Raw genomic sequence first — 22,394 nt, forward strand, 5'->3', positions numbered from 1 at the left:
TCCTTGCATGTAAGTGCTGAGAGAATAAGACAGAGACCCAGGGACTGAGAGCTGAGGAGGGACCCCTCTGATTAAATCAGGACCTGAGGTTAAACCAGGACTGAGACGTGATCACATGGTCTCTAAAGCTCCTCCCCATTTTATGACCAGCAGATGATTACTGAGTCACCTAACCTGAGAGCCTGGGGCTCCTCAAAGTCTTGTTGACTGATTAATTAGTCCTCAAGTGGGGAGAGGGCCTTTGATGGAATTCAAGTGGCCGGCAGAGTGTTGAGGAGAGCCACTGCCTCTGAGAGCCAGTGATGGCAGTGTAAGCCAACTGACTTTTAGGACCACGGGGTGCTGCCAACGGCTCTTACTCTTTGTTGGGGTTTTGGGAGGCCCACCCAGTAACTGGCATCCCTCTTCCCAGCTCCAATTCTGAGTTCTGAGCCACCGAGACAAGAGAAGTCTGGCAGATGGAGATCATAATGTGCACGTGAGCAGTTCAGATGACAGCCTCCCTGGGCAGCAGCCCTGAGCTTCCTCACACTCACTCCCGGAACTAGACTTCCCCACCCAGCCACGGCAGCCTGGGGACAGCCCAAGCTCTGCCCTGCTAGGGTGGAATACTTGCTGCTCATTTCTGCCCTCTGCGGGCAGGCAGATGCCCACCAGAAGGGGGAAGGTGGGTGACTGAATGGGGCCCCACCAATCAGCGTTGTTCCCCCCGGGGGGTAGGATTCGGGCCTGAGAGCTCTTTGAATTGTTACTCCACTAGGTGTCCCTCCAGGTGGAGGCCTGAAACAGTGCAAGGAAGGTGGGTCCCTCAGAATTCTCTTTGTCCCCGTGCGGGCCCGTGGCTGCCAGCCCCCCGCAGAGTCTTCAGTTCCTTCCTCTGAGGCCCGGCTGAACTGCCCAAGAAAGGAAGAACAGTGGGGCACACCTGTCCCTGAGGGATGCTGACTGTGTTTAGAGAGGGCTTAGCCAGACTCGTCCTGTGGTTTCAGCCAGTAGACGGACGTCTGGTGAAGAAAGCGGAGTAGACTAAGCACTATGGCAGGAAAAGTGGCCTGGCTTACAGAAGGTGGCAGGGTCATGCAGCTGCCCAGTGGCCAGCGCCCACTTACTGGTCCTGATTGTTCCCTTGCTATTTTTGGAATACCCTAATAATTTGTCATCCATATCCCTATTTATCTGGAGGAGAACAATGGGGGAAGGTTTGTATTCCATTCCTGAGTAACTTGATTTTCCCATTTCTTATTTTTCATAAATACATTTTTATTTTGTAGTAATTTTAGATGTAAGTTAAAGTTGCAAAGATAGTATAGGATGTTCCCATTTACCCTTTACCCAGTTTTCCCTACTGATGACCATGGTGCACTTGTGAAAACTAAAAAAATAATGTTGGTGCAAATTGTTAATTAAACTACAGGCTTTGGATTTTATCAGGTTTTCTACTAATATCCTTTTATTTTTTTGCCCCCCAAATCCACTCCAGGATACCACATAGCATTTTACTGTATTGTTTTTGAAGAGCAGTAGGACGTGTATGGTTGAATCATGGGTGAGGAGAGCCATCGCTCCATGGTATAGTCCCCTCTTTGGTCTCCAGCACCCCAGAGAAACCCTTGATCTGCCTCCAACCTCCACAGTTCTCTGCGTTCTGGGAAGGTGGACTATGAGAAGCCTCTAAGGTACCCCATTTTGTGAGCAACTTGTAACTCCAAACTCTGATAGGAACCCTTCAGATCTATGCAGTCATCAGCTGCCATCGTTAGACAGCAAGCAGATCAGGCTAGGTTAGGAGGCCAGAGGAAAGCTTGGGGTCTCCTTAGATTCCCAGTCCCTAAACTCTGTTCTTTTCTCCAGCTTTGGGAAAGGGGGCCCTGTACACTAAGAGATGCAGACACAAAGTAGACATCCAGGCATGCTCAGAGCTTCAATTGCCCGAATGTTTACTATGGGACTTGGTGCTATAGTAGGCATATCTTGTTTCAGTTTTGAAAAACAATTTAAAGTTCTTAAGCTGCACAGAGTGCGGAGGGCATGAACATAGAGGAAGGAATAGAGGGTAGATTTTACGCTAATGAAAGGCATTGCAACTTGGTTTACTTGATGAAAGCCAAAGTATTTGCACACTGATCTCTACAAAATAGCAGACATCTTGGAATCCAAGTCTGTTGAGGGACAGGACTGCTACTTAGGACACCTTGGTCCTGATGCCAGCTCTGTGTCCATCTTGGCAGTGAGAGCTTCACTTTCATCTGTGGAATCTGGAGTTTGGATTCTGGTCCTGTGGTTTCTGTGAGGTGTTGCCTTCTGTGGGAAAAAGTTCTGGGTATAATGATAAGTAAGCAGGAGGCTTGGTTTCCTTAGAAAGGAGGGGGACAGAGCCGAAGGTAGGAGAATAAAGCCAAGGTTGTCTCAAGAGGTCTCTACCATCGATTTGCCCCAGAGCACAGCTGCTCAACACCCCAGACCCCTCCTCCCCTCCTGACAAGGTAAGGGAGTAGCCTCCAGTTCTGAGAGAGGCTCTTCTTCCCTTCATACCTGGGTCTAGTTTAGTGACTGAAATTTGTTTTCTGCTCTTCCCTCTTTTTCTTCTTTGAGATATTTAGGGTAGTTGGACACACATCATCCTGGAGCAGAAAAATTACTGGACACACTTTCTTGTGGCATGGGATCCATGTGTCTGTTGTCATGGCCTGAGTGTGTCATATGTCAAGTGGGCACTTCCCCACCTGAATGAACCCAGTTTTCTAAGGAACCCAAGAATGCATACCCGCCCATCTCTGCATGCCCAAGCCACGCAGGAGAGCCTGGGATGAGCTCTTTTCCCTCCTCTCTGCGTGGATTTTCAGCTGTCACCGAGGCCGTGGGTGGAAGCGGTTGCCCTGAAGCTGTCCGTGAGCCAGGGCGTTCTAAATATGCTGGGACTTTGATGAAGTGAAAACACAACATAGTTTAACAGCCTTGAAATTGCAGGATGTGGTTTCCCTTCTTGCCGTGGCTGTCCCAAATCTTGCAATTCAAGAGAGTTAAGACTGGCCTTTTGGGAGGAACCTAATACTTTCTCCTGCGGGAGATGCCTCTTAATTATGTGGCATCTCCGGTCCTTCTAAGTTCAGGGAGATTGGTTGTGTGTTCCCAGGGCCAGTCCTTTGGGTTCTCACCTGGAGATTTATCCAGAGATAAGAACTCTGCCCATTAAATGGTAATTCATCCTTGAACTCATCGTTCCCTTAGCATTTTGCTCCCTGTTGATCTGAAAATAGATCAGAGCAAGACCCCAGAACAGCATGATGGAAGTTGTCTGGAATGAGGTGGGGCTCAGGTCTTCAGGTGAAGGGGCTGTGGGGGTCAGAGGGAAGATGACAGAGAAGGGAAGACAGTTGTTCTGGCTGCCATCAGCTGGGACTGCTCTTTAGGAAAGCTGCCCTCAGCTTTGTGATGGGATGCTGCACTCTTTGTTCTGAATCTTATCTTCAAAGCTGCCCAAGTCCATTTGCTTCTGCAATTCTTTTGGGACAAATGACTTAAGAGAAATCCATATGTCCAGAAGGATTGTGACAGGGTCTCCTGTCTGCGTGTGCTGGAGGGGTTAGCATGAATTCCAGTCGCTCTTTTGCCCGAGTCTGCTGGGCTGGTGCCTACCTCTCCTGAGCATTAGCTAGTTCCTCTGAATTTTGCTGCCTCCTTCCGTCCTGGCACTTGTGGCTAAAACTAATGGAAAGTAGATGTCCAATGTGACCTCTGGCTAAAGGCACTGGGCTGAGGAAGGCTGGTATCTCGGCAAAGTCAGCTTTCAGTTCAGGTGCTGGTGTCCGAACCACGTGTTTTAAACTGTCTCCTTAGGATGCTTTATGGCAAAGCCCTGCCATGTGGGTGCTGTCATGCAGAGCACAGAGGCAGAAAAGGGCACCTGGTAGGTGAGACAAGGCGTAATGCAGTTCCTCACCAGCTGGACAACCTGTTTCTATCTGGGCCTCAGGGATCTCTCTGAGTTTTTCTTCCTATGTTCATTTCTAGAAATAGATATTTTATTCCTTGAAATAGAGACTAACTTTAAAGTAGAATTTTCCAGTGTTATATCAAGATTCTCTCAATTACAAGTGACAGAAAACCTATCCCAATGGATCTTAAGCAAAAAGGCAATGTATTGTCTTAATAATCATAAAAACCAGATTTAGGACTTATTTCTGGTGTGGCTGAATTCTAAGACCTGAGTAAGTCACCAGGCTTGACCCATGCCCCTTCTCCTCATCTCCACTCAGCCTTCCTACGGCTCCTCCATCCCTGTCTGCCTTCCTCTTTTCCTGCCGAAGACAATCGTCTTAGGGAATCGGATGTTCATAGGAAATAAATTTCTAAACAATTGAGGCTAATGAATTTTGAAAATCATGGTGATAAATGCAGCCATAGTTGAACAGATTATCTGGGACCTAGATGTTCAGTAACAGAGACTCGTCTTCATCGAAGATGCCTTGTGTCAGGAGCCCGGCTGCCCAGGCATTAAATAGTTAGTGTCATTGCTACAGAAGTCAGGCCAGGCATTATGCCCAGAGAAGCTACAAAGGGAAAGACTGAGGAGGGAAGGCCCGTGCCTGGCTGCTGCTTCCAGTCTGTCTATTAGGAGCCCACCATGTTTTCTCGCATCATTTTTCTGAATGCTCTCTGGGCTGAGGCAGGCTCCCACCTTGGCTTTACCATCGGCAGATTTAGATATTTCTGAACAGAAATCTCTCTTCAGCTTTACTGGGTGTTATTATAGAAATCAAACTCTAGGATTTCTATCGCATTGTTCAGCTTCTGCCAACCCAGCCCGCCAGTGTGTATGCCTTCACTCGTTTCCCCGAGGGAGTCTTCCCTCAGCTTGGGTGTGCAGAGGAACTCTGACTTGGTGGGACAAAAAACACTGGTTTGGGAATCAGAAGAGTTTAGGCGTGAACTTTGGATCTTTCACTGTTCAGCCCTTTGCACTCACGTAAGTCGCTTTGCTCCTCCATCCTCTCCTCCCCCCCGCCCCACTGTCCGCCCTTTCTCCATCTATGCAATGCTTTCCATGATAGTAAGTTCCAGAGCCCCGGCATATTGGGAGGGCTGAATGAAGCCATCCATTCTAACTCACTTAGCACAGATCCTGGCAGAGTATAAACACTCGGTAAGTCCTTCTCTTTCCCTGGGACAAGCCTTCCACTATAGTCCCAACCTTGGAATGCAGAGAACATCCCTTTCTACCTCTGTAGTGGGGAAGACCAAAGGTTTAAGTAAACGAAGGTGAGGGCTCCACCCTTGGGGATTACCTACCCCACATTTAGCCTGGCTTCACCTCCTGGGGACCTACTAAGTGACCCAGAGATACTTCCTCCCCATTTCATGAGCCTGGAAGCAAGAAGCCAACTTGGCCTCTCTCTCCTTCTATGCTTTGGAGGTATGAGTGTGCATAACAGACTGGGAATGCCTTTGAAAAAAACCGTCCAACTGCAATTAATGGCTTAGCATTTAAGACTTTCTCCTGGGTTCATCCTCAGAGCTGTCTTACCCCTAACTTTTGACCTGAAAAGAGAAGCCAAGAGGTAAGGCTTGTTTATAAAGGGAAGAGGGGCAGCCCCCAGCTGCAGGCCTCTGATGATGGCCTGGGATGCCAGATGCTGTGTGGAGGGACAGCCCCTCCATCCCTTTCATTGGACACTGCCCTTGGCTCACAGCCTTCACTGCAGAGAGGCACCCTGGGACCTGGTTGCAGAGCAGGGAGCTGTGTAGAACTAGTAGGTCCCAGAACTCTAACCTTCTCACGGCACTGGGAGGGGCATCCAGAGGTCATGCGGTCTCTGCTTCACTGAGGCACAATGTTTGGGAACTAGGGGATACCTACAGGTCAACCAGCCCCACCCTTTTCCTCACCTACTGATGTCACAGATGAGGACCTAGTGTGCCCAGGGATGAGCAGGTGGTATGATGGAGCTGCTTCCGAGAGCTGGCTCTCTGCTCTTGTCTTGCGTACCGCAAGCGCACACACCCAGCTCCGGAAGTCAGGCTGCCGATGTGGCCGCTGCTGCTGAGATGAGCTTGTGTTCAGTGCTCTTGGTCTATTGAGTAAGAGAAGGAGAGGTTGCTGTGGACAATCTCATGTGGTTTCTGAGTGGAGAAGAATCTTTGCAGTCATCTGGCCCAGCTCTGTCATGATTGCAGATGTGAACATCGAGACCCAAAGGAAGCACCAGGACTCAAAGCCACAGGGTGACACTGTCAAAGTGCAGCAAGAGCGCAGGGGACCTGAGCCTCAGTCCGGTGCTCCTCCCACCGGATTCCACAGCTCCTTTGGCATCAGATCTGCCCCTGGACTGCTTCCCTCCTAGGATGCCGGTGGGACTCTGGTCACTGTCAGGACTGTGTGGCTGGCTTCATCAATACCCCTTTCCTGGAATTTCTTAGGGAAAGTGCCAACTGGGAGCTCATCATGCATAAAAACAGTAGTGGCACTAATGCCTGTTGGTCAATCACTGTGCAGGACACAGAGGCTTCAGCTGCTCTTAACACCCATCTGCACACTTCCCTAAGAACTGAATCCTATTATTTTTTTCTAAGTTGAACCCCCACCTTTAAATGATGATGGAGGGTTTTATGTTTGTGGTTCACTGCTTCATGTTTGTGGTTCTGCCAGAGATCTGGCAAGGGATCTATGAGCTCCATCCTCTCAGGCATCATGCCTTCCTTTAGAATGAAAGGGTCTTGTTTCATGACTCAAAGCAGAATCCCACTTTCCACTGGGGGAAGAGGTGCATTCGGTTCTCCAGGAAGCTGTGGTCGTTGACCTTCCGCTTGCTCTAGCTGGAGCTGCCCTAGCAGCTAGTCCGTGGATGGATTGGAAGGTCAGCTCAGGCTCAGAGAAGCCAGATAAGGCAGCTTCTAGTCTAAGGAACAGCAAGTTTTTTATGTCATGATGCTCTTCCCACCTCCCTTTGCCTGGGGATGTAGCCATCGCTGGTAGGTTTCTGCCGGGGTATGGACCGCTTACTGAAGTAATTAAAATATGCAAAGTGTTCCCTGTCTCCCATTTTGTGCTTCTTCCTCAGCTACTTCTGGCATTTTCACTTGGCGGTTAATGAAATAAAAGGGGGGCCCAAAGGCCTGAGTCTCCCTCTAGCAGAATGACTAACTCAGAGTGGTTTGGAAGGAGCAGGTTTTACCTTTAGCTACAGCCACGCCTTTGTGGCTGGTCTGCTCGATCTGTATCTAAGCAGTGGAACTGGAGGACTGTGTGGGCTTCCTTAAGGGTCCAGGCAGGTGGGGGGGGTGCAGGAAGGAGGCTGGGGTCTGGTGTACTTACTAGCAGAGCACAAAACCAGAAGACACTTCTCTTTCCTCAGGGCAGGCCTTCATTGAAAGCACATAGCCAAGGACACTTGAAATTTACTTCTTAATTCAGTTTAAATCTTCACCACCCACCAATCTCCCCATCTCCCTGCATATGTAGATGTTTAAAACCCATTCCCTCACATTACCTAAATCCTGGACCTAGGGGGTGCTTCTTGCCAATATTTCTGGGAGATCAATGCAACCAGCATTACTGTAGCGATTATTGCTATGTGACGTGCTAACCTGTATTGAGGCTTGTCACATGCCAGGTACCCTACTAATTACTTGATGTGGATTATTTTATTTAATCCTCTAGGCCATTTTAGGAGGTAAATACCAGTTGGTGCTTAACAAATGGGTAACTGAGGCCTAAGAGGTTAAGTGATTTCCAGAGGTGACATGGCTATGAATTTGCGACTGTGCGCTCCACTCTGATACACAGCCTCTGCCCTAAGGTCTGCTTAAGGGTGGGCTGCCCTCTGTTCCCATTCTGGGGACCTGTCTCTGCACCCACTGATTTCTCCAATGGGCTAGCTTGCCTTATCCAGCAGCACTGTGCAGAGTATGGAGATACAGAGTCTGCCAGAGGCATCATTCCCTGCCTCAGTTTACCCCTGTGCTGGCCCAGATGAACAGCTATCTGCCTCCTTCCAACCCCTGGCCCCAGGAGATGAGAGACATGTGAATCACATCATACTCGGAGAGTTCGCACGGTGAGGGATACGGGTAGGCCACAGCTGGAAGAGCCTCTTTCAGAGATAGTTCAGAAGCAGCCTCTGATGATGGCTGGTGTCACACCAGTGCAGAAACCCCTGGCATTGTGGGAAAGGCTGCTCCACGCCACCGCTGTCAGGCTGGTTCATGCTGCTGGCTGTGCTCTGTCAACATTCGCTAATAAGTCATCACAAGTTCTCTCTGGGAGAAATGAAGACCAAGAGCACCCCATGGAGGCTATTTGAAGCCATCTGCTTGTAGGGTAGTCAGTGTGGGGCCCCAGCTGTTGTTGGACAGGAAGAGTCTCCCACTGACGCAAGCATGCAGTCTGCGTACAGATTTTACACGTGGCCAGTCAAGGGTGCAAGGCTGTTGGGAACTTGGAATTAGAAAAAAAAAAGCTTTGAATTAAGAAGGCCACCTACTCTAGCTTCTCCTCCAAAACCTGAGAGGTGGGCACCCAGCCTGAGCTTACTTAGCGATGGGGCCTCACTGGTTCGCAAGGGATAATATTCCATCATTTATAAGAAAAGCTCTTTCTCACACGGTACCATTGGTGCATATCTGCTGTCCATTCACCACTGTGCTTGGAAGGAAAGCCAGGGTCATAAGATGATACAGTAAAACTAGAATCATGATTAAAGAATCAAGTGCTGTCATCGTAAAGCTGATGGGCTATTCAGTCAATAGAAAGTATTACTGTTATTGTTACTAATGTTTGAGAAGATGGCTGGAGGAGACAATTTATTGCTCAGTTTGCCTTATGAGGAAAAAGACCCTGTCTCATTCTTTGCTTTTTTTAAGTTGAAATCATCTTGTTTTTACTTTGTTTTTTCCTGCCATGAGACTTCACTCAGGACACGCAGCCGCTGGACGCAGGCCATAGGAGGAGAGCACCGTATTCTAACCAGGCCAGTGCTGTCCGCTGGGTATCTAAACCCTGTTCTTGCAAACAGCCAAGTATTCCAGGCAAGCAGGTTGAGGGCCATGCTGATCCCGAAATCCCTGTTAAGCAGCCCCCAGAGCTTGTAGGTGGGGTGGTCTTGAACCCACAGAATTATAACGGGAAGGATGTACAGTGTGGCCATGGATTACCTTCCACTGTGGCCCCTACCTACCCCGGACTTGCTGACATTCCATCCTGAGCGGTTTTCCTTATCCATTAAATGGGAAAATGTTGCCTTAGTGTTGTAAGGGTCGCCGGATAGTATGTCCAAATCTCTGGAAAAATTGGGAATTACAGTACAATAAACATAAACATTGAGAAATTAGCATCTTCCAAGGAAGATTTAGATTAAAAATAATATGTATGTGCAGTGCATTGAAAACCTGCCATGTCTTTCATTTAATATCTTACTTAATTCCTGTACATGTTCTGGGTACATGTATTACTAATCCTGTCTTACAAAGATGCTGAGTCTTCCAGAGGTGAAGGAAATTCCCTAGTAAATGGTATTGGCTAAGTTACACATTATCTCCTGTTTCCTCATCTGTACCCATATTTTCAAAATCCCTTACACTTTTGATGTTTGTTGGGGGCATCTAACTATATAGTAAAGCCGGACTTCGAATGGGATCACCATATTTTTGCTAAATAAATCTGAATTTAAATTGAAACCTATCAGGGCCTGAGCCATACAAGGTAAATTAAATGTCTGGATTTATCACTACAAGGTTTTATTCTCCTGCCTGCCTTTACCCATTAATATTTAGCAAGCATTCAAGGTCTGGAAAGATCAGTCTGGAACCAGTGTGATCCGTGGATCTGAGCTGAGCTGAGACCTCCAGCTCTGTTCAGTGAATTGAGTTCTTTTAACAGTATCCTTAAAAGTATCCTTTTCCATGAAAAGATTTGAGTGCAGCCAGGAGGCTCCAAGTATTTGGAAAGGAAAATGAGGGCCAAGTTATTTTTCAACCCACATCTCTGGACTTGCAGTGTCTGTTCTATAAAAAAATATATTGTTTGGGGGCAGGGAAGGACAGTGAGGTCTCAGAATGAGCACCAGAATTTAGACAGGATTTAAAAAGGGAAAACAAAAGGGAAGTTATAAAAGGTATGTGTTCCTGGGGCTTCCATCTGAGAAGCTGCTCCTGGCAGGTGCTGCTCTAGGTAAGAGAATCACAATGGGCCTGTTTATCCTTCACGCTCACACAGCCAAACAGTGTGGCTCCTACACTCCTTGTATTTTTGGAAGACTCCGAGGGTTTTTCCTGATCCCAGGGCTAGAGGCTCAGCCTGAAACAGCCATTCCACTGAGATTCTGCTAAATGGATGCCTTTTTTGCATCAGCTGTCACAAAGCCCTGCTCAGAGCGAGCAATGGTATAACGATGTCTTTGTGAGTTTCCTTTGCACCTTCCTCCCCAAGAATTCCAAGCACCTACTAGACCTGGGGCTGAGATCTTCAGTTTGTGTCTATAACAAGATGGATAAGAGCTTGCCCACTTAATTGGGAAGAAGAGGAGGGGCAAAAAGTGGCAAACAATTCTGCCATATTAAGTCAGAAGTCTGGTGTCACTGTAGAAAAATCTCAATCTCTTGTGTGAAGGTTTCCTCCATGCAATTTCCACAGGAGGAGAGAAGCCACAAACAGACGTATATTTGTGACTACACACACACATATTGTAGGCCCAAATCAAAAGGCTATTCAAACCAATGCCTCCCTAAGGTGTGCACCCACACAAGTGTCAGAACCGAGTTCTGCCAGGTTACCCTCAGTCTGTACACATAGGGGTGGCAAGAAGGAAGCTTAGAACCAAAATTTAAACTTCATAAGATTCAGTTAGTCTATTTGTGACTTGTATACCTTAATGTATGTATGCTTTTCTCCAGTAGCAAGTTTATATTAGAAATAAGAACTGGACTCCATGGGACTTCCATTCTATTCATTACTCTTAGTGACCTCAGGCAGGTTCACTCACTACCTCTCTCCAAGCTAAGATTTCCAGGCCTGGAGGCAGGTTAGGTAATTTCCAAGATTTTTCCCAGCCTTGTCATCCCAGGAGCTGCATACAGCTTTAGTGTTACAGCTTTTAAGCCCTGGATTCTGATGAGCCTGGATTTGGGGAGATGGAGTGGGTGCAGTTACAGGGCAGGGCTGGTCCCGCAAAGATGCGCCAGGAATCCAGATGGAATCTGGAGGGCATATAGGCTCAGACATCAAAGCAACATGCCTACTGAATGGTCAGATGGGGCTGGGCAGCCAGGTGAACAGCTGCGAAGATATAGTGCCCACAACTCAGAGTTGCAGACAGTGGAGAAACAGCCCAGTGGAGAAAGTGAGAGGAAGTGGAGAAGAAAAGCAAGAGCCGGGGAGGGTTCCTGAAGGGCAGGCTGCCAATTCTAAGGCTCTGGTGGTCTCCCATGTATGAGGGAGGGAGCTGTTAGCAGGGTCCAGCAGTTGGGTCGGCTGGACAATGAGAAGGGTTAATTCCAGGAAGGAGGGCTGTGCTGCTGGCAAGTTTGAAGCTGTCTGCAAAGCTGAGTAACTGGCTTAGAGTGGAACCATTTATGTTAGAAGGCACATTAGAAGAGGACTTTGGGCCTTTCCTTCTACATTTAGGACATTTATTTTAGGAGGTACCCAAGGGCGATTTTGCTAACTTCAGGTGATCAGGGCATGATCGACAGTCCTGGGTTTGAATCTACGAGGTCCCACATGCATATGCATCGGCCTGCACGTAGTTCATCTAAACAGCCCTCCACCCACCCACCTCTACCCCTGCTTGGGGGTGTGTATCTGTGCTAGATGTAGCTAATACCGATGTGGGTGAAAACCCCCCTCCCTCAGGGGCAAGAGTGGAACAATTTTAAAGACTGTAGTGGTGGCTATGGGACTGCTGTTGGGGGCATTTCAAGGTGACTGCCAGACCTGGCTGACATCCGCTCAGACTGCCAGAGCAGGACATAAGAGGCAAAGCCTCTGCGGCATGTGGAAAACCAGGAAACTTTCCAGGGGATGAAGAAAGCACATACTAAAGCTTTTATTTTTTCTTAATGCATATGGAGGCTCTTTAAAGGGCTGAGCATGCAATCAAGAAAGATTAAAATTGAATAGATAAAAAAAAGACACTCACTACAACTACAAATGACAATCTTTATGATAATCTTCTGATTAAGCTACTTTGCCATTAACATATATTGCAAAATTCTTACAAGTGTTCAGAAAGCCACTGCCTTCTCACCTCTTTAAATCTCATCCAATTTTGACGTGGCCCATAGAGATTCGTGATTACAGAGGAAGCTTGAGTCCTTCGATTGCTTCCAGAAATATCGTGCCCTGTGAGAATGTTTGCTCACCTTTGCTGGGCCTTGGTTTCTTTATCTGGAATGTATGGGTCCATTTGTCTCCTTTATCCCTTGTCAGAGTCGTGTGAGGCTGGACATTCTGAACTTCTGGGAGAGAAGCGGGTTTCTGTGTGTTCTCTGGAATCCACCAGCTGCCTCCTTTCTGTGCAATAGATGCCCGAGAGCCTTCCAGAGCTCCGCTGAGTTTCTCTCTAACCCGGAGGTGTGGGTTCCTCTGACTGCAGGGGGCTGCCATCGCTCTGCGGAAATGAGCTGGACATTCCTTGTGCAGGAGAGGCAGGCTCAGAAGAGAAAGGTGGCTGTGGAGAGGTGGGGAGGTGAGAGATTCCCACCCCTCCACAGGAACACTCTGCCCCCAGTGGGAAATGGAGCCTGCAGCCCCCCTGCTTCCCACACCTTTTGTCCCAATTTCTCCAGGTGCCCTGGGCACAGGCTGAAGGCTTGACTGAGACAGTGAGTTGTGTGGATTTTAGGTAGGCAGGGGCTAGAGAGGAGGCTGTTGCTTGCTTCCCTCCTCTCACGGGCTCTCCCCTCCCCCTGCTGCCACTGAGGAGGGGTGGGAGAGAGCGTTGGGGAAAGAGAGAAACTCGCCAGAGAGGTAATAAGCCCGAAGTGCACCACGAGGTGTTTAGTCTCTAGACCTGTGGTTCTCAAACTTTCATGTCCCTAAAATAATTTTGAAAACCTATGTACACCCCTTGCACAATTCAAGTGGCCAGCTAAATCTTCAACATATTTTTAAATAGTTGTCAATGATGCCATTTCTGGAATATTGTAAATTTTGACATGACAAAAAGCCACCACTCCTTTAACGTATCTGATGAACTTTAAATAACAGAGCAATTTGATATGTCATCTATTAAACACATGAACAAGTTCTTAAGCAGTTTTATAGTCCTTTCCTTCTGGAATTCATATTTTCATTCCAGTTGCCCTACCAAATTTTATCCTTACTATTATATCGTTATGCATGAAAGCCTTTTATTGGCCATTCTATCATAATTTAGTGTGACACAAATATGTATGAAGATTTAAATTTAATTTTTAATGTCCAATGACTATAAGTTTCTAGATGCTAAGAGTTTTTGGATTGAGATATCATTATAATTATTAGTAATACACAGAAACAGGTAGTAGATAAAAACAATGTACATACATCATAAGTTTCAATGAAAAGGAAAGAGAAAAGGTATGATACATTTTGGAAATGCACCTCATATTTTTCAATTAGTTCATGTGTTCATTAATGAATATTATTTATTGTCAAAGTAGGGAAGGTTCAGGATAAATTTTGCTTGTTTTTTATCTTTATGAGTATAAAAACTGAGAAACTTTATTCACACTTAAAACAAATCGATTGGAAAGGAGGGAGCTTGTTATTGCACTGTGGCTCAGTTCTTTGAAATATTATCTAGTTATTTGCCTGAAGTCACATATTAGTCTCTTATCAAAATTTCTTTTTAATCTTGTCTCAGCTGATAATTCTTTTAGGTCTGTCCACCTTCAGAACTGGAAACTACCTGGCTTGCAAAAGGATTCATTTCCCAGTCAGTAGAGACATTTATTTTCAACACTGTACTGATCTTTCGTAGAGTTTATTCGTATGTACTCTGCAGGTTCTCTCTCCTGAGATTTAGAACTAGTGAGAGATCTGAACATGGCAGGTGTGTTTATGTGTGGGTGTGTGTATGTGTGAGCATACACAACTGGGGAAAGGGATTGCTGATCTGCAACGGATTTTCAGTTCAATGTTAGAAAAAATCCATACGAGCACTGAGGATATGAAAAATCCTTTAAATTTATCCTTGCCTGGGTGCCTGCTGGAAAGTCTCCATGTATCTCCAAAGTTACTGTAGACCCTGGATTGAAACTACTGCTGTGGGCATTGTAGTCTATTTCTGCCTGTTACACTGAATGAAATTCTAGGCTCTTATTCTTTAGGGGAATGCAAATCACCTGAGATACAAGTAAAAAGTGCACTTCCTTATTGGTAATAACGAGAGTAGACTAACTCGAGTCCTATCAATAGGGGATGATAGGATAAACTGGCATCGTCATGCATAATGGAGTCCTATAATAGCTACAAAAGGAGTGAGGGAACCCCGGTGGGAAAATGTAAAGTATACAACAGATGGTGAGTTACCTTTTATCTAAGAAAGTGAGGGAAACAAACATAATCTGTATTCACTGATGTTAAAAACAATAGGAGAACAAACAAAAAATGGTTGTCCCTGGGGAGGAAGAGATAAGGAGGGAGGGAGGGAGAGATGGAAGTAGAGTTCACATACCTTGTTTTCTGGCTTTGACTTTGAGACTGTGTAACAGTCTTCACATCATTATAAAGCTGCATAAAATCAAATGGGAAAGAAAAAGCAAAGCAATTCTTAATAAAAAGTGAAATGGTTTCCCTTTTGTGTGGAATCTAAAAAAAAATAAAACAAATGAACAAACACAACAAAAAACAGACTCATAAACAAATCCAAGGTAGTGCAATCCAAAGATCTCCAAGTATATGTTTTATTTCCAAAATAATTTCTTGGAATCTTTGCCTTACTCTCATATGCTTCCTGTTTCAAGGCTCAGCCTTCAGATCCTTGATGTATCTCATTGAGAGCTTGGATCATTCACTAGTATTTCTGGGGGCAGTGCCTAGGGAAGTTACTTTATCTTCTGGGAATTCAATCACAAAGGACGGAAGGGAGGATGAAGGGAGGGATGTGGCTGGTCCTCAGTGTGCATTAATTAGGACTTTTCTTAGATTAGTATGGCAGCCCATTGCTTGTCCGGCTAGGTTTTGCTCTGGGGATGTTTGTCAATGTATTTTTTTTATCAGGGAAGGATTTGACTACCACCTTTCCCAGACTGGATCTTTCCAATGTGGTTTAGGTAGCCCTGGAGGAAAATCAGTGTCGTCTAGGTGGAGCTTTCCAGAAAATATGGAAAACCTAGCATGTAAAGTCACACATAGTGAACAGATGTTGCACTTTATGTATGTACTTTTGCATTTATGGTGCTTAGGTTTTACTGTATATCGTCTCATTTTAGGCAGGGATGTTACTTAATTCCTATGTTGAAGACAAAGAAGTTGACACCCAAAGAGATTAATGGCTTGTCAAAAGTCACATCAGAACCCAGTGTTCTGGCTTCCAATTGAATGCTCTTTTTGTTGTATCACTGACCTCTTGAATTCTTCTGGAGGGATGCCCATATGAACTTCACCAACACTGGTGGTGCTGACCCATGAAAATCTAGATAAAATTTATCTTACTAGGGTCCCTGTGGCTAATTAATAAACTTCTAACACTTTTCTGCCCAAACATTAAGCTTATCAAACTTTATATCAGCACACTTGCATTTCTTTCTCTGAAAACTTGGAGATTTCAATTTGGAACATTTCTTCTGGAATATGTATAAAGTCATCATATGAGGCAAACACTAGCATCAGTTTGGAGGAATGTGTCATCTAAAAAGAATGTTCCAATATCGCCAAGGGAAATGTTCCTCTATCCTTGACTTTTTTTTAAATCAAGAAGCCAAGTACAATAAACCATCCTATTAGATTCTACCACAAACATAATTTTTCTTTAAAAAAATCATCTTTTGATATGGAACTTACATAAATGAGGCCCAATGATCCTTCCTTTTATTGGTTTTAAATTTTCAAATGCTATACATAACCATGCTAAAATGACAAATAGCATAGAAATCCATATAGTAAAAAGTGGAATTTTCACTTCAGTGCTCACTTTCATTTCCCTCTCTACAGTAGACCGCTGCTTTAATGGCTGTATTTCTAGACTTTTCTCTATGCATTTACAGTTACACATATTGCCTTTTAACATATTTGCTTATGTATACCACTTTTTATATGAATGAGAATGCTAATATATACTTTTAATGTCTTGTGTTTTTATTTAATGTATCACTTGCACATAACTCTACTATATTCCTTTTAACTGCTGCACATACATTTAATGATGAACAAATTGTCTCCCTTAAAAACAATGAAATAAACATCTTCAGCCAAGTATTTCTGCTTACATGAGCAAGTTATTTTTCGAAGACTCCTAGAATTGAAATTAGTAGGTTAAAAAGGACTAAACATCTTTAGTGTGGGCAGATTCTGCCAAGCCACCCTCAGAAAAGGCTGCCCCAATTTTAGCAATAGTATTTGAGAATAAACTCCTTACCTCACACCTTCTCAAGCAACAGATAGTATCAATCTTTTCCATTTTTCCTACATAACATTCCAAAATGTGTCTCTTTGTTGTTTTAATTGACATCTCTTCACATGTTTGTAGTTATTTGCAGCACTTCTGTGGATTATCTGTTCTTACCCTTTACTCATTTTTCTATTGGGTTGCTTTTTAAAACTAATTTAAATGAAGCACTTTATAATATATGGATTTTAATTCTTTGTTACCTATAGTGCAAATGTTTTCTCTGCCATTTGTCTTAACTATGCTTATTTTGTATTTTGCCATGCAAAAGTTCTTAGTTTATACAAGTTGTATCTCTAAATCCTATCCTTTATGGCTTCATGAACATGTGTCTTGTTTAGGAAGGACTTCCTCTCCTGAGGTTATACAAATACTTTTCTAAATTTTCTTCTAATATTATTATTGTTTTCTTTTTATCTTTAGCTCTTTAATCTATCTGGAAATGATTTTTGTATATGGTGTGACGTAGGTATCTAAGTGTACTCTTTAAATGAATAGTTCATTGTCCCAACACTTTGATTACTAACCCATAATTTCATATATTAAATTCCAATATTTATACATGAGTCTGCTTTTGGACTTTATTTATACCATTGATCAATGAAATTTGTCTATTCCTATGCCAATAACACAGTGTGTTCGTTACTGTAGTTTCACAATATGTTTTGCAATTTGATGGAGCAAATCACTCTTGTTCTATTTCAAGTATATCTTAGTTTTTATCAACTATTTACTCCTTTAGATGAATTTTGGTATCATATCAATTTCCATACATCATTCCATTGGGGCTTTCATTTAGATTGTGTCAAATTTTTAGATTAATTTGAGGGAGGAATGAGAGATGTATGATATTGAATTGGCTTATTCAAGGAAATAACATGTTTTCATGTATTCAGATCTTATGTTTTTCAATACTTTCCTTTAAACAGACCCAGTACATTTTATGTTAAGGTTAATGCCGAGGAATTTTATACATTTTTGTTACTATTATACAAACAATCTCATTTTTCATTGAATTTGTTGCTACTTATATATGGGAATAGTTAAATTTTTGTAGGTTCATTTTGTATCTGGGTAGTCGACTAAATCATATAATGGGGTCCTAATTGCTTTATAGTTACATGTTTTGAATAGTCATCACACGCAATCAATGGCAGTTTTGGCTCTTCATTTTCATTATTTCTATTTTACTTTTATTCTTTCATTATTGCATTGGCTAGGACACCTGAAGAATATTGTATAAAATCAGTGATAGAAGATTGCTTCTATCCATCATATGTTTTGTTAGTAAGTATGATATTTAGTGTGTTAAATTAAGGAAGTTACCTTCTATTACTAATGAATTAGGGCTTTTAATTAGGAAGAGGGGTTGGAAATTTTTGACATGTTTTGAAAGGATGTTTTTTCTTCTATCTCTTAATCAGTAAATAAAACAGTAGATTTCGTAAAGCTGAGGCATTCTTGTATTACTCTTATAAAATGTATTGAGTTATAATATGGAATTCTTGTGATATATCATTAATTCAATATGCTAATATTTGATTCATATTTGGAGACAATGTTCCTAACAGTTTTACACATAGATAGATAAAATACCTTTATCTCTATTCATATGTTTAAGGCTATATGCTAAGTTTGACTGATTTTATCATCAAGGACCTTCAAACCACAGAGAGTTTCTTAGGAAAGTTGCTGGTTTTTGGTTTTTGTTTTGCTTTGGAAAAGTATACAGAAGATAGAAAATTTTAGTAGAACCTACCCATGAAACCTTATGGACCTTGTACTTTTTTAATGTATAGATTTTTTACTAGGAGTGTAATTGTTTTGTGTTCAAATTTTCTACTTAACTTCTTCCATTAATATTTTCTAATAAATCAGTTACAACACTACATTTACAAATTTGTTGTTGTAATATTTTTAGCATTTTACATTTGTTTCCTGTATGTCTCTTATTAACTTTGCCAAACATTTATATTACTTTGAAAGAACTAGTAACTGGTTACATAGATACAGTCTGCTTTTTATTTCTTCCTTTTGGTTGCTTGTTTTACTTGGCTTTGTTTTACATCGCTTCCTCATTTTATCTTTATTGTTTATTTCTTCTTGATTTCTATAAATTTGTCCTGTTGGTCATTTAGCTTTTTTGTTGAATCCTTAATTTAATTCTATTTTTACCTATTTTTAAAGTAAGTGCTCAAATGCTGTAATTCCCCCAAATTACTTATCTATAGTCCATAGATTTCCATGAATAAGACTTTAATTATTATTGTAATAAATAGCTCTACATTTTATTTCAATTATTTTCTTTACCAAATAATTTTTTAATTGCCCAAAGAAAACCTTTTAAAAATTATCCTTTTGTTGTTCATTTCTATTATACTTTATTTGGTACAGAAAAGTTTCTTATTTTTATCTTTACTTTGTTTTTCTCTTAGAACTTCAGATTTCCTTTGAGGTATAATATATTATTGGTTTTTATAAATATTTTTAGATGTTGAAAATAATGTGTAGCTCTTTAGGGAGGCCAAAAGACACATCACAACACTCATATCCATCAATTAAAACTCATTTTATTTTTAAAATGGATATTCATTTTTGTTGTCTTCTTTATCTGTCAATTTGTAAAAGAATTATAGCTTTGTCAGTTCCCTTTTATTTATAACCTGTTTTTACTCTTTATATGTTTCTGTTATTATGTTAATTAAGCATAAAAGTTCTTGATTATCATAGTGGTGAATTTTGCCAACTTCAAGTATGACATAAACCACTGTGTCTCCATTTAGTGTTTGACATTCTGATTTTTTTTCTGTATACATTCAATTTTTAATATTTTATATTTAATTGTATAAGTTACATATTGAGTGTATAAATTGAATATATGTTAAATTTTCCTTTTATCATTGTATTTTTGTATTCTTTCATTTTCAATATTTTCTAATTTTTCTTACATGTCTTTTCTAAATAACATGCATCTTGATTTTTTAACGTAAATTTTTCCTTTATTTAAGGAATATTTATTTAACGTATATTTAAGAAGTAGTATAATCTTTTTGTGCTTATTGTCTATAGTGATTTTATTTAAACTTATTTTTCATTTTGTGCTTTCTATTCACCATTATCCCCCTCCTTCTTTTTGATATTGGTTAGAGATTTTTGGTTCTATTTTCCCAAAACCGGTTTGGAAGCTATATGTGCTATTTCTATTCATCTGGAAGCTATTTTAGTATTTTATCAAGCACATTTAAATTTAAATTATTACTATCAACACTACCATCTGTAAGCCCCCTTCCCTTCCCTTTTTCTAGAAGAGAGATCCTTTCTAGGCTTTTAATTATTTCTCTACCTTCTCGCCTATATACTTACGGTTGAAATTATCTGGAAATTTCATTCCAGATAAGTATTACTAATGGTAGCAATGTAGCTCTATTAGCATTATTAGTATTATTATTTAGTTTATATCTCTGTTTTATAGAGAGCCTTTATTAGAGTTATTGTGTTACATTAAACTACCAAATTACCAACCATTATTTAGATTTAAATTGCATTTTTGCAGCTTATTTGCTCTGCCCAGTTCGTTAAGTTCCAAGTCATTGTATATCTTAGGTTCTTTTTTCTGTGTTTCTGGAATGCATCCTCAACAAATCTTTGCTCCTTTATTTTCTGAAAGGCTCTGAGTGGTAAACTTTCGGAATCTTTGCTCTTCTGAAAGAAACATCTTTGTCTTTCTACTTGATACAGAACTGTTTTGATTATAAAATCCCAAGTTGAGAGGAATTGCTGTACATCTGCATTATCACATATCTTCTAAAATATTTCAAGATAAGGCAAACATAATTTCCCTTTTTAGAAGCAAGACTGCCCAACTCCCAACTAGTCATTCTTTCTTAAGTGTTCATTATTATTCCTCCAATTGGCCCACCATAGAAACGAGAACTTCTGAGTAATAGCTCATCAGGACATTTAGAGAGAGCTCTTCATAGCAACAGTAAGGGCCTTTCTAATGACAAATCTCATGAATGAGTTAGAAGTTCCAATTTCTGATGCTCTGCTTACTAATGATGCCTTTAGTCCCTGAGTCCTACAACATGTGTGAATTTTCTTCTACCAATGCTAATACCACTAACCTGCTGGGCAGTGAGGATTCCCCTAATGCTTCCTCAGGAAAGGGTACCTTGACTGTCAGTCATTTCCTCATGTCCTTGGCTATTAGATCTGTAGGCCCATGGATGGGTCTCCTTAGGCTTTTTTAAAAGACACTCTCCTCACTGCCTCTAAGGAAAGGAGCTAATAGAATAGAGCTATTTACTTGTTGGTTTGATCTTTCAGCTTGATGGCTTTACAGACCCCATTTACATTACATTACACAGGAAAAAGTGGCGTAGGCCTAAAAGGACTGCTTTGAAAGGGAGCAGAGGAACCTTTGCTAAGGGAGAGATAAAATTCAGAGACTGCTATGGACTTTTATGGATTTATACCGTTAAACACCAGTTTCTCTCACTGCTTGGGAATTACCCTGCTAATCACCTCCTGTAAGAAATCTGATCTGTGAGATAAGAGGTCGGGGATCATCTGCATCTTTCGCATAGGCAGCAGCCTAGCTGGAGGTTCACTCAGCGCCATAGGATCAATCAGCCAGAGCTGAGATCTAAGGACCACGGTCTACTGATCCAGTCCGCCCTCGGAGTCCGCCGATTAGGATAGGAAAGTAGGAAATTGGCTCAGCCACTCCCCGATATTCCTGTTGGTCCAGAGGCGGGGGATCAAGGAGCGGCAGACACCGGGAAACCTTTCACCCGAGACTTAAGACTGGTAGCCGCCGCTAATCATCTTTTAAGTGACTAACAGGTGCCCAGACACATTTTATGAGATAAAGAGTGCAGCATTAAGTCAGGAATAAGAGCGAAGCGTGGGTCTCCTACCTTGTGGGCATGAGCATCAGGTTCCGTGAGATTGATGAAGTTAGAAGAGAGTTAGGGACACCCCCTGCCTCACTCAGAGGCCAGGGCAGGCTGAAGAAGCAGGTTGGAAGTCAGAGACAGAGAGAGAGAGGCACTCCTCACGGATACCCAGTCGGACTGTAGGGGTCTGATTCCAGACACGCGGGCCTTTCAGAAGCCGCTGAAGTGCAGCCTCAGCCTAGAGTCTCGCAGTTGCCCACAGCCTTCCTCGGTCCCTCGCATCCAACGAGAGGCCTCTGAAAGGGAATCCTGGCCTCCGCTCAGCTGACTTTCCCAGCTCCCAAGGGAGACAGGGCATCCACTGAGGGAGACGCAGGGGAAACTGTCGCTCGAGACTTTGAGATCGGCAGCTGGGCCCATCCCATTTAAGTGGCTGACGAGCACCCATGTTGTGTGCCACAGACGGCTCCCTTCTATAAGGACAGTGAAAGAAAAGGCAGGCTTAGATGCTGATACTCACCTCTGAGGTTATCCCGGGCGAGCCCCTAAAAAGGGGGAGTTTGTAAAGGTTGCAAAGCGAGAGTGATCAAGTTACATAAAGACTAGATAGGCAAAGGAATAGCATCGCCCTGTCCATGAGCTTTCTTAAGATCTCTCATAACATTAACCCAATTAGTTTGAGGGTTCCCTGCGGTGGCAACCAATAACAATATTTTTAAATGTATTTATGCAATTGGGCAAAATCCCTCTTAGAAGTTTTCACTCCTGATGTTTTTAGGAGGGCACAGAGTAATTTTAAATAGTCCTCTGGTTAGCTGCTTTGGTCTGTTTGGCCCATTATAGTGTCCCTGATGTCTCGATCCTGTCCCTACGTGCGATTTCTTGGGAGTCTTACCGGATCGACGATCTTTGG

At 42.6% G+C, this 22,394-nt stretch overlaps 1 protein-coding gene across 1 annotated transcript in view; it reads left to right on the top strand.

Moving 5' to 3' along the window:
* The window catches only part of LOC130680964 (epithelial discoidin domain-containing receptor 1-like), a 121,843-nt gene extending 102,600 nt beyond the window's left edge, over window positions 1–19,243 (top strand). The window contains 1 exon segment of the mRNA XM_057492857.1: window positions 12,422–19,243. Coding sequence (XP_057348840.1) covers window positions 12,422–12,808 — 387 coding nt within the window. The 3' untranslated portion in view covers window positions 12,809–19,243.
* Window positions 19,244–22,394: the final 3,151 nt, after the last annotated feature.

This window comes from Manis pentadactyla, chromosome 15 (assembly GCF_030020395.1).
Source record: "Manis pentadactyla isolate mManPen7 chromosome 15, mManPen7.hap1, whole genome shotgun sequence".
NCBI lineage: Eukaryota > Metazoa > Chordata > Mammalia > Pholidota > Manidae > Manis > Manis pentadactyla.